We start from the raw sequence: 15811 nt of genomic DNA, 5'->3' as shown, positions 1-15811 counted from the left end.
CTCCTGAGACAGACTTTATCCATTGCAGAAAGGAGGAGGAAGCTGGCCCTCCAGTCATGCTCTGTCAGGAAGGGGCTGAGCCTAGCCCTCAGTGGCTTATGCTCTTTAACCATAGCCCAGTCGAAAGAGCCCCATCGTCCCAGCTAAAACCCACAGAGAGCACCCCTAGATCAGCCCTTGAATGCTCATAGGTGACCCATCCCCATGGCCCTGCTTGACCACTGGTGGTCACCGTCCATCCTTCTCTCCTTGGACACTTTGCCGCTTAGTAAATATTCTTTCAAACCTCCCCACTTAGAGTTCTTTGAGCATTCTTATTATGGTGCGCTCACCCTGGCCTGGACACCCTTGCCCAGAACTAACTCTGCCTCCTTTTCTAGGGGCGACTGGATCCGAGTGGGGCTCTGCTACCCAAGGGGCACCACCTTTTCAATCCTTTCAGATGTTCACAATCGCCTGCTGAAGCAAACGTCCAAGACGGGGACCTTCGTGAGGACCCTGCAGATGGACAAGGTGGAGCAGAGCTATCCCGGCAGGAGCCACTACTACTGGGATGAGGATTCTGGGTAAGGAGGCTCACTCTGGTCTACAGAAGTGGGGCTCAGTTCCCTGTGTATCCTGGGTCTTCCCAGACTCCAGGAACTAGAGTGTAGTTGATACCGATGAGTACAGAATGCTTTCCTAGGTGCTTTGATCCTAACGCCAACCATATAACACAGTCAAACACTGGGAGAGACATTAGCTTTCTATTAAATCTGCATGTGGATTGTAGGAAAAAAATTCAGAAAATAAAGTACAGGGAGTAAGGAAAAAAACAAATAAACGAATGTGGTATGCTATCCCCCAAACCCAAAGGGAACAAACAATCTTCTAATTTGAAAGGTGGGAAAAGAAGATACTGGAGACACAAGAGTCTGTGTCAGGGGCCACAGCACAAAGCTTCCCCAGTTGGATCTATGACTATCTATTCCCCAAGCCCCAAACTCCTGCTTACCCTCACTGGGTTCTGGTCAACAGAGACCCAAGGGAGGCACAGTGTCTGCACTAAGACACTGAGGAGCTCTTTGGTCCTTTCCCCTGGGCTGGGGAGATAGTTAAGCCGATCAAACATGCTGTGCAAACATGAAAACCAGAGTTCAGCAGCCTAGAACCTACATAATAAAGACAGGCACAGCGCCATGGCGTTTAAAAATCCCAGAATTGGAGAGGTAGAGACAGGCAGATTCCTTGGGCTCACCAGCCAGCCTAAAGTTTAGTCTGCAAAGTCCAGGTAAAAATGCAAGTCCCTTTAGTATGGATAGCTCCTGAGGATGACACCAAGAGATGACCTCTGGTCCCCACACTCACGCACACACACAATCCAGGCTAACAACTGAAGTAGTCCAGTATGCTTCACAGTGATGAAGCTGGTCACAGAGAAAGGCGAAAGGTCATTTCACGGTCATTTTGCTTTCCTTATGAGGAGAAAAAACAGAGTAGCTTGTCTCTCTTTTTAAGCGAAAAAGCAACTTGCTGTAGTTAGGGGTGAAATGGAATTAGTCAGGCTCAGAGGAAGGAGTTCCAAGGTGGGAAGTGGTCCCTCACTTGGTTTTAGCTGTGCCCTGTCTTGCTGGGTTTCCCAGTTTCTACCAAGGGAGGTGTCACCAAACAATGAGTATGGTGTAGAAGTATGGCCGTTGGTGGCAGGGCTCCAGGAGCATGGGGCTCACTGAGGCCAGGGCCCTAGTTCCTTCACCTCCCCACGGCCCTGACATTCAGCTCACTGGCATACTCACGGGTTACAGATCAAGGCCAGACCTGTGATCTTTACAGAGGGGTGTGGGATGGATGATCTCTCAAGTTCCCCTTGCTCTGATCTGGTAACAAAGAAGTCTCAACACTGCTAGGTTCAGTATAGGAGCTAAGGGGCCATGCTGATGTCTGCCCCCCCTTGGGCCTTGGCATGGGTTCTGATGGGGAAGGGGAGCCCCAGTTGGATGTGGTCATGGGCAACACTAGCAGGAGGTGTTCTCTCTGTGGAGCATCCAGTGGGCACTGGCTCTGCCCTTGGCCTTGAGCTGGAGACTCCCCTCTGTTTGACACTTTCCATTTTAGTCTGGGATCTCTTGATGCCAGGAACAAAGGTATCTTGTTTGTGTATATGTTTGATTTTTGTGTTTGAGACAGGGTCTCACTAGATAGCCCTGGCTGGCCCAGAACTTACTGTGTAGACCAGGCTGGCCTCAAACTCAAAGACATCCACCAGCCTTTGCCTTTGAAGTGCTGAGATTAAAGATTCAATCCTTTAATGCCATATCCAGCAGAACAAAGGTTCTTGTTTTGTAGTGGCTTGAAACAGCTCAGACGCAAGACAAGGCTCATTCTCTCATGGTCTCATATACATGAATATGTGTGCATATGCCAAGCCTCTTGTATCAGGGTCCTTTCTCAAGCTGCCTTCTTTTCTCGATTTCTGGGGAGGACAGTGGTACAAAATAGTCACAGCAGCCACCCCCTCATGTCCTTACAACTCAGTTACCAACCAGTGAACGACAAGACTCAACACCTTCTTCATTGTAGCTCACAAGAGAATGCACCCTTTTGTCTCCCTGTAGCCAATAAACAACCTAATGAGTGTAGGCGGAGACTGCTCGTTAGTTTCCTGGCCCGAACACAGCATCTATATTAATTACAGCACTATTGGAACAATAGCTTAGGCATAATTCTAGCTAACTCTTACATCTTAAATTAATCCATTTCTATTCATCGTGTATCGGCGCAAGGCTGTGCCTTACTGGTAAGGATCCAGCTTCTGGCATCTTTCTCCTTCAGCGGCTACAAATTATCTCCTGAGTCCACCTATAGCCCTGTCTGATTTCCAGCCTGGATTTACTCTACTAGGCCATTGGCCGAAACAGCTTCTTTAATAACCAATGGTAATAAAAACATATTCCTAGCATACAGAGGGGACTCCCACATCATAATGAGAATCCAGTGTGAGCACCTACTCTGGTCAGAAGTCGGGTGGGGTAGGCTGTGTCACGTGGGCCTGAAACCAAGTGGGCTCGTTAAAAGTTGGCTCCCCAAAAGGAAAGCATAGAGACAGTCAGTCCTTATTATCATTAGATATTACAGACAAGACTTGAAAGCATCTTCCTGAGGTGAAAGAAACAATAACAGATGCCAAGTTAGTTCTGCGGTGGCCTCATCGTCTGCCTCCTTGGAACATGGGTCAGCTTCCTTCCCCATAGTTATTATTAGAATAAGTTATGGCTTGAAGGAGAGTAGAGTTGGGATCCACACTGGGATGGGAATACTCCCAGCTCTGTCAGTCCCCAATGGGGCAGTTACTTCTCTGGGACAATCCCCATCTGACAAGTCAGTGTGATAATGGCACACAGTGGGCAGAGTTGATGATTAAATTAGACGACATATCAATTTACAATTGCATGACACAGTTAGTCCTCAGAAAATATCTGCCAGCACTCTTAGCCCCATCTTGAATATATTCCCAAAATACATTTATTTTCTTCCTCCAACTGTATATGACTCTGTGACAGGCACAGTTCATGATTTAAAGCCCTCAAGATACAACCTCGGTGGCAAAGAGATTTTTTTGATCTGTTTGTTCATTTGTTTGCCTGAGACAAGGTCTTGCTAGGTAGTCTACCTGGCCTTGAACTCAATAAATAGACCAGGCTGGCCTTAAACTTGAGATGACCCTCCCACCTCTGCTTCTCAAGTGCTGGGATGACAGGTGGGTGCCACCCTGTCTGATTTGGATGGGAAGAAGGTTCTAAGTGTCCCCGTAGGAACACCCAGGCTCCTTTTCTGTGCTTAGGTTGCTCTTCCTGAAGCTAAAAGCCCAGAACGAAAGAGAGAAGTTTGCCTTCTGCTCCATGAAGGGCTGTGAGCGAATTAAGATCAAAGCCCTCATCCCGAGGAATGCGGGCATCAGCGACTGTACAGCCACCGCTTACCCCAGGTTCACCGAGAGGGCCGTGGTGGATGTGCCGATGCCCAAGAAGCTCGTTGGAGCTCAGCTGGTAAGTGCCCATACATGCCTCTGGGGGGAAGGGGGGCTCAGACCTAGCTGAGCTCCGCTCTGGACACCTACTCAGCCCCATGACTCAGTTCTGGGTCAAGGCTCAGGGCACATGAGGAGAAAGACCACCCAGACCTCACAGCCTCACTACTGTTCCATGTTTGTTTCTCAGAAGACAAAGGACCACTTCCTGGAAGTCAAGATGGAAAGTTCCAGACAGCACTACTTCCACCTTCGGAATGACTTCGCGTATATCGAAGTAAGCAGAGGTTCTGTGGGGACCAGGCTGCTCACTGAGATGGAGTGGGTGGATTATCTCCTTCTGTCTTACTGTGAACACAGAACCCGCTGACTTATGGGAGGGAAGATGGGTCTTGGCTTGTGTTTCCAGAGAGCTCTGGTCCGTTGTAGCGAGGAAGGTACAACGGCACAGCTCAGTGCACAGGGGCCTGCTGTCATGGTTGATTTTCCATTGCTGTGATAAAACACCACGACCTAGGTAGCTTATAAACGAAAGGGTTTAGTGTGGGACTTGTGGTTTCAGAGGGCTAGCGTCTATGGTGATGGAGAGAACATGGCGGTAAGAACATCTGAGAGCTTCCATCTTGAGCCAAAGAAAAGGCAAAGAAGAGGGAGACACCGGGAATTGTGGGAGTCTTTTGAAACCTCTAAGCCTGTCCCTAGTGACACACCTCCTCTAACAAGGTCACACTTCCTAATCCTTTGCAATCCGTCCCACCAAATGAGGACCAAGCAGTCATGGCACAGGAGCTTTGCTCATTCAAACCACAGCACCTGCTCAGGTAGCAGAAGCTGTTGACCTCCTGGGAGGACCGGGGAACCCAGAGAGGCAGAAACTAGGGGGTCAGGAATAACTTTTAAAGACCAACTCATAGTCACCGACTTCCTCCAGCTGATTCACCCTCCTAAAGGCTCTACACACCCCTGAAACATCCTCACCAGGTGGGGAGCAAAGGTTCAGAGCATGAGCAGGTAGGGGCGTGTCAGGTTAACCCTTAACAGGTGGTGGTGTGGTGAATTGCCACAAGCTGCACGGGTTAAAAGAGAAGAAGGTTGTTCTCTTTGAGTTTGGGAAGCCCGCGAGCTTGCTCTAACTTCCAGTGACTCTAAGGACCTTTGGATAAGAGTCACTTCGCTGACATCCTGGTCCCATCTTCATGAGGTCCTTCCTCCTTTGTTCCTATCCCATATCTGTCACTGTTCTTCTTAAGGGACCCCCATCATTGGATTTAGTGCCTGCTCCAAACATTTGGGATGTTCCTGTCCTGAGATCCATAATATTGTCACCTCTGTATGTCACTATGCATCTTCAGAAACATTATTTCTAGATAAAAATCAAATCCACAGGTTCCTAGTGGGCATGTCTTTTTTGAGGGGATCACTATTCAAACCTACAGACAGCACAGAAAAATGACGTGAAGGGGTCTCATAAACTGAGCAGCTGTGTAACCAAACTCTGTCTCTAGTATCTATGTAGAACGGAGACCCTTGGGGCCTCAGCTGCCCCAGGATCCCTCACGTCTGTGTTGCTTTGGCCCTGCAGGTGGATGGCAGGAAGTACCATTGCTCAGAAGATGGGATCCAGGTAGTGGTGATTGACGGGAACAGAGGTCATGTGGTGAGCCACAGAAGCTTCAGAAGTGCCATCCTGCAGGGTATACCCTGGCAGCTCTTCAACTATGTGGCAGCTATCCCTGACAAGTGAGTCTACGTCTCAGCTCTTGGCCTGTCCAGGAACACAACAGATTCCTGGCTAGGGCCCTGTCTGTCCTGTCCAACCCCTCATGATACTTGCCAGTTGGGATGATCTGTGCCTACAGATTGTGCCTACCGTGTGGGGAGGCCGTCATGCCCGTCGCTGCTCCCGCTAGAGGCAGGGCCCGCTGTGGATGTAGGTCAGGCGGAGGCATGGAGGACCTGCTGCCTCACACCTTGGAAGGCTGCCTGACCCTCTGCCCCCCCGTCACAACACTCTCTCCCAGTGATCTCATCCCCGCCCACGCCTCCAATAGGATCCAAATGCTGGTGGCTTCTGAAGCTCTCCAGCTTGGATCTCTTTCCTAAACCCGGAACGTTCCTATCCAATGGGTGCTTAGAGGGTGCCCCCTAGATGTCTCTTGTGGAACTAAATTCTCATCCCCTTGCCTCTCCCCTTTCTTCCTTTACTCCTCCAGATCAACCACTCCTTCTGTTGTCTTTTTCTAAATCATCATTCTCCCAGACATTTAGACCAGAATCTGAACTTAATCCTGGGGTATCTTTCTTCCACCCCACATCCTAACCCAGTCCATTGCCCTCCCACCTGGTCTTTCTCCGGTGTCCCCTCTGTCCCTGTTGTTCAACCAACACCATGACTGAGGGTCCAAACCAACTCTTTTCTTCCCATCTCCCATACTGGACGTTAGTTTGAGCTTCTTAAATGTGAGGATCCTTGGTAGCCTCTCCTCACCTCTTTTCCAGTCTAGCACAGCTGGGTCCCCCTCCCTGAGGTCTTTTCCCATCCACCCACCATCCTCCACAGGAATGAATATTGCTTGAGCCAGAACCAGGAGCCTTGGCAGATGCCCCGTCAAGGAATCACACTTCTTGATAGCGGCTCCATAATGGACCTAATTTACGCTTGCTGAGTCCCTGAACTGTCACGTGTGTGTAGAAAACCCTCTGCAGGCGCAAGCTGGTGGGGAAAAGGCCCTGTGCAATTCGTGTGGCCCCTGTAATACCTACGTGCTTTGTAGTCAAAGAGTGGAGGGAGACAAGCACACGTCCGGAGGTACTCTTGGGGCCCTGGGGGAACTGGGCTCCATGTGCGATTCTGGAGAACAGGTTTTGCTTGGTCACATTTGGCATCTGTTCTTCCCACAGCCAGTGTTCCTTTCACATCATATTTACATGTATGTATGTGGAAGCCCACAGGTGTAGGTACATATGGGTGTGCACGCATGTGTATGAAAGCCAGAAGACAGCCTTGGGTGCCATTCTTTAGGCACTTGGAGATTTTTTGGTTTTGGCTTTTTGGTTTTTGGTTTAAAAAAAAAAATCTCCTATTGGCCCGGAACTCTCCAAGTAGGTGAGGCTGGCTGGCTAGCAAACCTCAGGAGTCTGACACTTGTCTCCAAGTTTCCCTAGCACTGAGGTTCTAAACGGGTGCCACCACACCTGGCTTTATTTGACATGGGTTCTGGGGGGCAAATGCAGATCCTCGTAAGACAAGCACATTTCCTTTAGGCCGAGCCAGTTCCCCAGCCCCACACTTCAATTTTCTTCACGCACAGATTCATACAGAGGGATGCAGCTTTCCAAACGGAGGAAGCACATTTATTATCTAGGTCAGTAGGTCTCGGGCCTTTTTTGGCCACAGGACTTTTTCTTGAAATGAACCAGAGCACAGAAGCTGAGAGTGAGAAACAGCCCCCAGAGCTGCTCTGTTCGGAGTCGGGGGTGGGGCTCCTCAAAGTCTTTGCACATCCCTAGGAGAAATGTAAATGGTCTCAGTCAGTCTTTGGCTGACAGAGGAGAAACGTAGAAATGTAGTCTTTGGCTGGCATCTCCATTGGTATCGCCAATCCCTCCCTGGCCTCCTGGGAAGCAGCGATTGGGTGGGGCTGGAGAGGTGTTTCTGTTCTGCGACTCAGACCCAGGCTAGGCCTGTTCCACTCTTCCCCCCACCCATCCCCAGGACCACCATTGTCCCCAGGGCCCCAGCAACTCACACCATCGACACTGAGAACAGCTTTTGGGAACCCCTCTGACCTTCCACCTGTGTGAGACTATGTATGCCAGCAGGCCCAGGGACTGAGTGGTCAAGAGAATAATGTACCAGGCAGAGAGACCCTGATATAAACCATACCAGGAGGCTGTGTGATGGGCACACCTAGCTCCGTGCCCCTCTTCTGTCAGCTGGCCCAGATACCACCCTGAGTGTATGACCTTCCTTTGAGTTTTCTGCCACAGACCTTCAGTGTTTGAGTCTGAACAATGGGGAAATTTCCTCCTGGGAGCAGAGCCTGAATCCACCCCACGGATGTGTTTGCAGTGAATTCTCTCTCACTTAATGGGCCTCGGCTTGCCAATCCCTTGGGCCTCCACCTTTGAGCCTTCTTAAAGAGCCCAAGACAGCCTCCTGGCTGCCCTCCCATTTTCCCTTATTGTATACTAGTTGCCCTTCTGCTCCCAGTGGGACAAAGCTGGGGGTAAAAGCGAGTTCCAGAATCCCGTACAGTTTTTCCATGTCTGGACTGTGGTCTGTGGTTTCAGAATTCCATGGAATTGGGAGTTGGAAGCCCTGTGGGGCTTCTGCCCTCTTTCTGTTCTGAGGGCAATGCTCACCCCACTCCCGTCTCGCCCAGCAGGAGGCTGCTGTTGAGGAGACTGTTTTCTTAGCCTTGGGACCTAAATACAGCCCAAAGCTGGGAGAGCCTGACCACTCCCCCACCTAGACTTTGGCAAATTGGATTCTCTGCCCCCTGCCCTCCTGAGCGACCCCTCTGGGAAGCCCTCACAGATAGTGTGTAACTGTTTGGTCAATATCCCATTGACAAAAATCAGACTCATCTTGCCCGACCAGAGAGGGAGGTGACACACAATGGAGCCCATTCTGGAAGTGCGGTGATGACACGGTGTTCTTCCCAGAATGCTCTCGAACTGAGTCACACTCTTCCTGCAGCTGAGAGGAGGCTGGGCTGTCCCAAAGCCCAGTGCCATCCACAGAAACCACTCACACAGACCCCGGGCTCCACGCTTGCTGCACAAACATTAGGGCCTGCGCTCAGATCCCAGCAGCAGTGTAAAAGGCCACACCTGCGCCTGTGAACTGTGGGAGACAGAGACAGGAGGACCGCTCTGGTTTGCAGGCTGCCAACCCAGCAGAAGTTTCCGTGGGAGGCTCTGTCATAAGGGAGTAAGGTAGAGGAGGGTAGAACAAGGCATCTGACATCCTCCCCTAGTCTCTACATGCACACGACACACAGATCCACACACAAAGAAAGATGGGGAGACGAGAGAGAGAGAGAGAGAGAGAGAGAGAGAGAGAGAGAGAGAGAGAGATGGGTTCCACAGGGAACCTGGAACAGGGCATGGTCACTGTTCTTACAAATTCAGCCAAGATTGTGGGAACTAAGCTTGTAGGTCAGAAGGTCTGCCGTAACTTGGCAGAAGGGTCCCTAGGGACTCCCACGTAGAGCCACTGAAGCAGGTGTCCAAGGCTCCGTGCGTCAGGCACCCTTGATGGCTGCTCTTTCCTCTTCCCTGTATCCCCCATTCTCATTCCTTCTTTGCTCCCTTCTAGCTGCCTTGGTTTTTTCCTTCACCATATTTCTGTTGGTTTCTATCCCAAACATGGGTGAGATTATTTGAATGAAGAAGTACATATTAACTGGGCATGATCATGTATGCCTATAATCCCAGCACTGGGGAGGCAGAGGCAGGTGGATCTCAATGAATTTTGAGGCCGAACTGTTCTACATAGTAAATTCCAGGCCAGCCAGGGTCACATAGTGATTCCCTGCCTCAATAAATAAATAAATAAATAAATAAATAAATAAATAAAATCAGAAAGAAAATGGGAAGGGAGAGAGGGAGGGAGGGAGAAAAAGAAGGAAACAAACGCGTAACTACGTACAAAGACGTGAAATAGCATTAAACTATGAGAAATTGTCTTAGGGCTTCTATTTTTGCGAAAAGACACCCATGACCATAACAACTCTCTTATAAAGAAAACCTCCAGCAAGGCCAAGCCTCCTCATAGTGCCACTCTCTATGAGATTATGGGGGCCAATTACATGCAAACTACCACATTAATGCATCTCAAGTGGAAATGCAATGTCTTAAATAAAACTATTTTGTGTGTGTGTGTGTGTGTGTGAGAGAGAGAGAGAGAGAGAGAGAGAGAGAGAGAGAGAGAGAGAGAGAGAGAGACTGTGAGCCCCAGAACAGGACGTGGTATCCTGGTATGGCACCCTAAGAGAACATGCTCCTTACACATACTCTCCGCTTGTGGGCATACAAATAAGAGCAAGGATCCCTCTCTAGGCTTGAGAAGGTCAGGGACACCAGATGTTGGGTGATTCCCTATCACCGAAAGGAAAGAGTACGTTGGATAAGACAGAGGGAGGATACCCTTTTTCTCAAGTCCCTGGCCAGGCCTGGGCACTGCACCTCGGGTTCTACCCAAGGCCAGCATCGCTCCCCCATACACCCCTCGCTGCAGTTTCCTCTCGTTCCTGTCGTCTGACCAGTCCCTTCTTTCTCAGTTCCATAGTTCTTATGGCCTCCAAGGGCAGATACGTCACCAGAGGCCACTGGACCAGAGTGCTGGAAAAGCTTGGGGCAGACAAAGGTCTCAAGTTGAAAGGTGAGTCGGAGTGAGGTGTAAGCTGACCTCAGAACCAGGGGCAGATGGGGTGGAGATACCATTACCCTTACTGCATCCATGACACCCTTTCCCACTAGGCTTAGGTAGAGCCCCAAAATCCTCAGCAACGCCAGGGGCCTCCTGGCCTGGTCCCAGCTGCTCACCATCCCTGCACTACAGTGCATTCATTCATTTTCCCCTGGGACCAGACACTGGCAGAATACTTCCAAAGCTTTTTGCCCCCTCCACTCCACAAGCAAAAGCGCCATCATAAACTGCCTTTGTTGGACTGTTCAGCCTGGTCAAGGGCCTACATCCTCCTCATAAGTCTGGCTCGTGTCTGCTTTTGTTTTTTTGGTTTTTTTTTTAGTTTTTTTCGAGACAGGGTTTCTCTGTAGCTTTGGAGCCTGTCCTGAAACTAGCTCTTGTAGACCAGGCTGGCCTCGAACTCAGAGATCCGCATGCCTATGCCTCCCAAATGCTGGGATTAAAGGTGTGCGCCACCACTGCCCGGCTCGTGTCTGCTTTTGTAGCATCTATTACAGTTGGAAAAAAATTCTTGTCGTCTGAGACAGGAAGAGAAGAGAGAATTAAATCCCAGACACCCCTCCATGCTTTTGTGGGTTGCACAGCACCTCTTCTGTGATGAAACCCAACCCCGATTTCCTGGATATACTGGACAAAGCCAGTCAGCTATAAATATCCACCTGATGTTCACGTATCGTAGATTGTTCAGAGCGAGACCCCGGGGAGATTTAAACAAGAGGGAGCAGATGTGTGAGTGAGAATTACCGTGATAGCTACCACTCAGTGCCAGCCTCGTGCCGTGATGGACTTTTAATAATTACCTCCTGCATTGACAAATAACTCAGGCAGCGGGCATGGTTCCCTCCACAGAGGAGGAAGAATTCAACAGTTACCTAGGGAGATGCTTGGATACGGACCCTACCACCTTCCTGAGCCAGGTCCTGACTAACTATGCCCTGATTATAATGAACAGCAAAACCAGCAACCCATCATGTCAATACTTATCCCATTGCAGCAGGCAGAGAAAAATCCCGAAAGATAAAAAGCCTACCACAGCAGCCAATAGAGAGAGGGAACCTTGCTTCCCCGGGCCTATTTCCAGGATTCTATCTGTTAAATTAAGATTCTGTTGCCCAGGGCTCAGATATACAGTGGCCAGCGTCAAGTGGTACTTGTCCAGAGGTGAGAGGTGTGCACTGCCTTCCAGCCCGAGTCACTCCTGATGTATACATGGACCTCCAGGTCACTGGAGTGCAGGGCAAACACCAGGCAGCACGGACGCCTAAGAGCTGGGGCTCTACTCAGTCCCACATTATGTGTCGTTCATGTCCTGGGTAGATCCTTCCTCCCCCTCTTAGAGCCACAAAGTGACAGAGCTGAGGATGAGATCTTGAAGACAAGTGCCACCACTTCACAGGTAGAGTCCCAGGCTACAGAGACTTTCTGGTGCCCGTAGGTCAGCTGGAAGGCAGGCAGGCAGGAATCCTACTGGTACCCTTCCCTCCCCATCCAGCCAGTCTCCTGCTGTGCATGGCTCTCCTATAGCAGACAGAGCCTCTGCCCCACTGAGGTGGCAGTGAGGCCCAAGTGATACCTACAGGCCCATACAAACATCCAATCTGAGCACCAGCTGGGCAGTGAGCTTACCCAAGAGGGACACAGCCCAATGGAGCTGGGAAGGGATTGCTTCATCAGGGCAAAGGATGCTGAACGGGAGCGCCAGGGCGTGGCAGGCAGCGCTCTCACCCGCTTGCTTTCTCCCTTGACAGAAAAAATGGCGTTTGTCGGCTTCAAAGGCAGCTTCCGACCCACCTGGGTGACTCTGGAGACTGACGAACACAAGGCCAAAATCTTCCAAGTGGTGCCCATCCCAGTGGTGAGGAAAAAGAAGTTATAAGGACAGCTGCCACTTGTCAACATCCCAGGCTGGACTCCTATGGCAGCCAGGGACAGAATGCCTGGGTCCCCTGGTTGTCAGCCCCACTCGGCTAAGGCACAGATATCAAAGACCTTGGTGCTGCCACCTGCCCCCAACTCAAGTCTACCTGCAGCAACCCGGGCAGTGTTGGCTGATGCTACGACCTCCTCTTGGGTGCTTCTCTCCTGTCTGTGCCTCATCAGGAGAGGCTCGGGGACCATACAAAGAGACCTGGGTTGTGCTGGCAGCAAGCAGCCACTGGGGCAGGAGTCTGACCCCAGATAGGAGGGGGTCCAGATGATGGGACCACTCCCAGATTTCCACAGCCACTTGCGGACACATTAAGTGGCGGATGGAGGGAAGGCCATCTTTACTCCTGTAAGCATGGATAAGGCTTCTTGGGGTTAGGAGCTGGCGTGCAGACAGAGCTGGCCAGAGTGGCAGACTGTGCTGGGGAGGAGATGGAGTCCTCTGTTCAGAGAGGCTCCCTTTTCAAAAGACTTCAGCTGGTACATTGCAGTGGGACTAGGTGGCTCGTGGTGGCCCTTCCTGGGATCGCAGAACTCGACAGTGTTTTGCTCTGTGCCTTGAGACCAGCGGTAGAAGTCATCATTGTAGCTGACATCTCTGCCGTGAGTGCCCTTGATACAGGGGATGGAGAGGTGAGAGCTCACACTTGGGGGGGAGGGGGGCTGGGCTCAGCAGGTGACAGGCAGCCAGGCCTTTGTACACTCTGACACCAGGATGAGAATCCAGAAAGAAAGTGATGCGGTTGACAAGTGGTAGATCAGAGGAGGGGAAGTTCACACTACCCAGGAGCACGGGGGAAGGCTCCTTCTGGGGTGCCGTGGTGCTGGCAGGAAGGAAGGACAGAGATAGTAAAGAGAGATGAGGTGGCCTCTGTCGTGGCTCAGAGGTGGAAGGCTTTCCTGCCACTGCCTGTAGCCTCTGTGTCACGGCAAGTTACCGTCTGCCTTCCATGGCTGACCCACTTGTGATAGAGAAGCAGGGTCGGCAGAAGGAAAAGGGCTGAGCTGTGGTGCACAGAACCTAGTTCACAGTGGTCTCCAGCCGGCCCCCCTCTGACTCTAAGAGAGGGCGGAGCGAAGTTCACAGACCTGAGCCTCTACAGTGGGCCTCCAGAGTCTACTCTCCTCCAAGAGTGGAGTAGACAACTCCAGGATATCTGAGCATGTTCACACCCTGGGGTGTCAGAGATTTCCAGAGAGGGCCTTGGGGACCCCTCGAGGACCACCTAGTTCAGAGCTTTGCACCTACATCTGAGGAGAGTAAGACCCGAGATGGGGAAGAACCATGACCAGATCCATGAACCCCAATCTCAGTATACACTGCCACATCATGGCGCCTCAGCAGCTAGCCCGGGGTGTCCAGAGCTGAAGGAGCTGCTGGAAGGGGGCGTATCCTGTGCAGCGGGAGAAGAGGCCAGAAGAGAATGATCTTTTGTGAAGGGCTTTTTCATCTTGCACCTCAGTGCACACTGCCCGCTCTCCTCCAGGCAGTAACCCTGCCATCTTCTCTTTCTTCATACTGCCTGCCTCCCTTGGGTATGGGCTGCTCATGACTGTGGAACCCTCTTGGTGCTATTGTATTCCACAGTGGTGCTGGAAAGCCCAGTGGCTATCATCCGGATATGCCAATGCTCTTCTGGTGGGTCAAATTGGCTTTTCACGGGGATCTGAGCGTGGTTGGTTTCAGCCCAGGGTCTCTCAGCTAGTGTGCACCCTGTCTGAGCAAATAGCTCGGATGAGCAGAAACTATCCATGTTTGATGCTCTTCTGGGGTATCGGGTGTTCCCTGGGGTTCATGAATGGCATGGGTCCCCTTTCCTTCCCAACCACAAATTCTTTCCAAGACTTTCTTGGTCCTCTTCGCCCAGCGGTGCCAAGGAGCCTTATTCCCAGAGCCCACTCCCCAGGCTGAGCCAAATCCCAGAGGGTCTTTCCCACTGAAGGGACCCAGCGTCTTAAGACAGGGTTGCTTCAGTGGCCAATATCAGAGGAAAGGCCTCTTCTGGGGAGATGCATGGGAGCGGGGAAGGGTATAAAAGTGACCTCATCTTTTTCTTGTTGAAGCTTCATTGAATTTTCAATGCGAGGGGCTCACATTGTGAGCCACTTAAGATGCGATCAGTTTCCGGTGGCCGTGAATGTTGAATGTCTTTGGCTCGGTTCATTTCAGCAAATACCTATTGGAAAGTTCTCCGGGTTTGTACATATATTGAACAGTGCGGGGTTCTGTACAGAAAGGGTTCTTTCCTAAACCATCCACCAAGAGTCCCTGTCCAGGCATTTTCTTGGTAGTACAAATGTCTTTCTTGCTTAGAAAGTTGCTTTGTCTCTTCTGTTCATCAGCATTGCCACTGATTTGGGGGCCTTTGATTGAAAGGCTCCTGAAGGGCTCATCTTCTTTCTGTTGGCTAAATAGCTGGTCCCTTCTCGGAAATTGGATGTACAGCATGTTTTGTATGTAAATGTTTCTTGTAGGTGTCACCATGAACAAAGGTCTATTTTCTATTTATTTATTATATATGTACTTCAAGAAGTCACTGTCAGAGGAGTGAAGAATCATCTTAAGTATTCTGTCAGAGGATGTCCTTTGGAGCACTGGGAAGGGGTGTGCCCAGAGCTGAGGCCATCAGCTCTGGTTTGGAAAAATTCTGCTGTACCATATGAAACATATAAAAAAAATGTCATTGTCTTGTCTGCTTGGTTCCTTTCCTGGGACAGTGAGTCTCGTGTTAAAACCATTTGTGGAAAATAAGATGGAAATCACCCAAGTCTGCCCCACTTACTTCCTGGTCTTGTTCTCAAGAGCCATTTGCGTATCCGAATCCCACCTCGCTCACATCCCACAGGAGCACTGGGAAGAGCAGAGGGGAGGGTGCGCTGGCAGAGAAGACACCATTTGTGTGATCAGGCAAAGACTCTTGCCTTATCCCCATGTCCCTAAGCCACCAGGATGCTCTCAATTCTCCCCCTCCTACTGGGGAATCTGGGAGAGGCATCACACTGTGGAGCCAAAAGACCAACTGCTCTTCCTCTCAGGTCCTGACCACAGGACAAACTCCACGTCTGAGAGGGGCATGGGCACAGAGGTAGAGAAACAAGGCCAATCTGAACCCCAGACAAGGGTTAGGGAGAGGTGGAATGGGCTCCGGAGGGGCGTGAGGAGGCACCCAGAGCAGAGTGAGATGGTCTGGACCACTTGTCGATAGTGACATTTAAGAACAATGTAAAATATAGATCCTTATCCGTACTGCTTACAGTTGCAAGGTCCTATAGAACCCAGTGGATAAAAGTACTTGCCTGGTGTCCTCAGTTTCATCCCCAAGCATGTACTGTCACACACACAAACCCTAATAAAAACAATTTATTTTTTTAAAGACCTAGTCTCAAGGAAAGGCAGGAGAGGGAGGAGAACAGGGGATCAGGGGAGAAACTTTAGCATTGGG

The 15811-nt window shown here is 50.6% G+C and overlaps 1 protein-coding gene across 1 annotated transcript in view; it reads left to right on the top strand.

Moving 5' to 3' along the window:
* Positions 1-15057, top strand: part of Cemip (cell migration inducing hyaluronidase 1) — a 140760-nt gene extending 125703 nt beyond the window's left edge. Inside the window, exons 24-29 of the mRNA XM_005357690.3 lie at positions 381-566; positions 3821-4025; positions 4197-4283; positions 5589-5746; positions 10294-10394; positions 12191-15057. Coding sequence (XP_005357747.1) covers positions 381-566; positions 3821-4025; positions 4197-4283; positions 5589-5746; positions 10294-10394; positions 12191-12318 — 865 coding nt within the window. The 3' untranslated portion in view covers positions 12319-15057. The remainder of the gene's footprint in view (positions 1-380; positions 567-3820; positions 4026-4196; positions 4284-5588; positions 5747-10293; positions 10395-12190) is intronic.
* Positions 15058-15811: the final 754 nt, after the last annotated feature.

This window comes from Microtus ochrogaster, chromosome 22 (genome assembly GCF_000317375.1).
Source record: "Microtus ochrogaster isolate Prairie Vole_2 chromosome 22, MicOch1.0, whole genome shotgun sequence".
In the NCBI taxonomy this organism is placed as follows: Eukaryota; Metazoa; Chordata; class Mammalia; order Rodentia; family Cricetidae; genus Microtus; species Microtus ochrogaster.
Note: the sequence above shows the minus strand (reverse complement) of the source record. Positions and strands in the feature narration are given on the sequence as shown.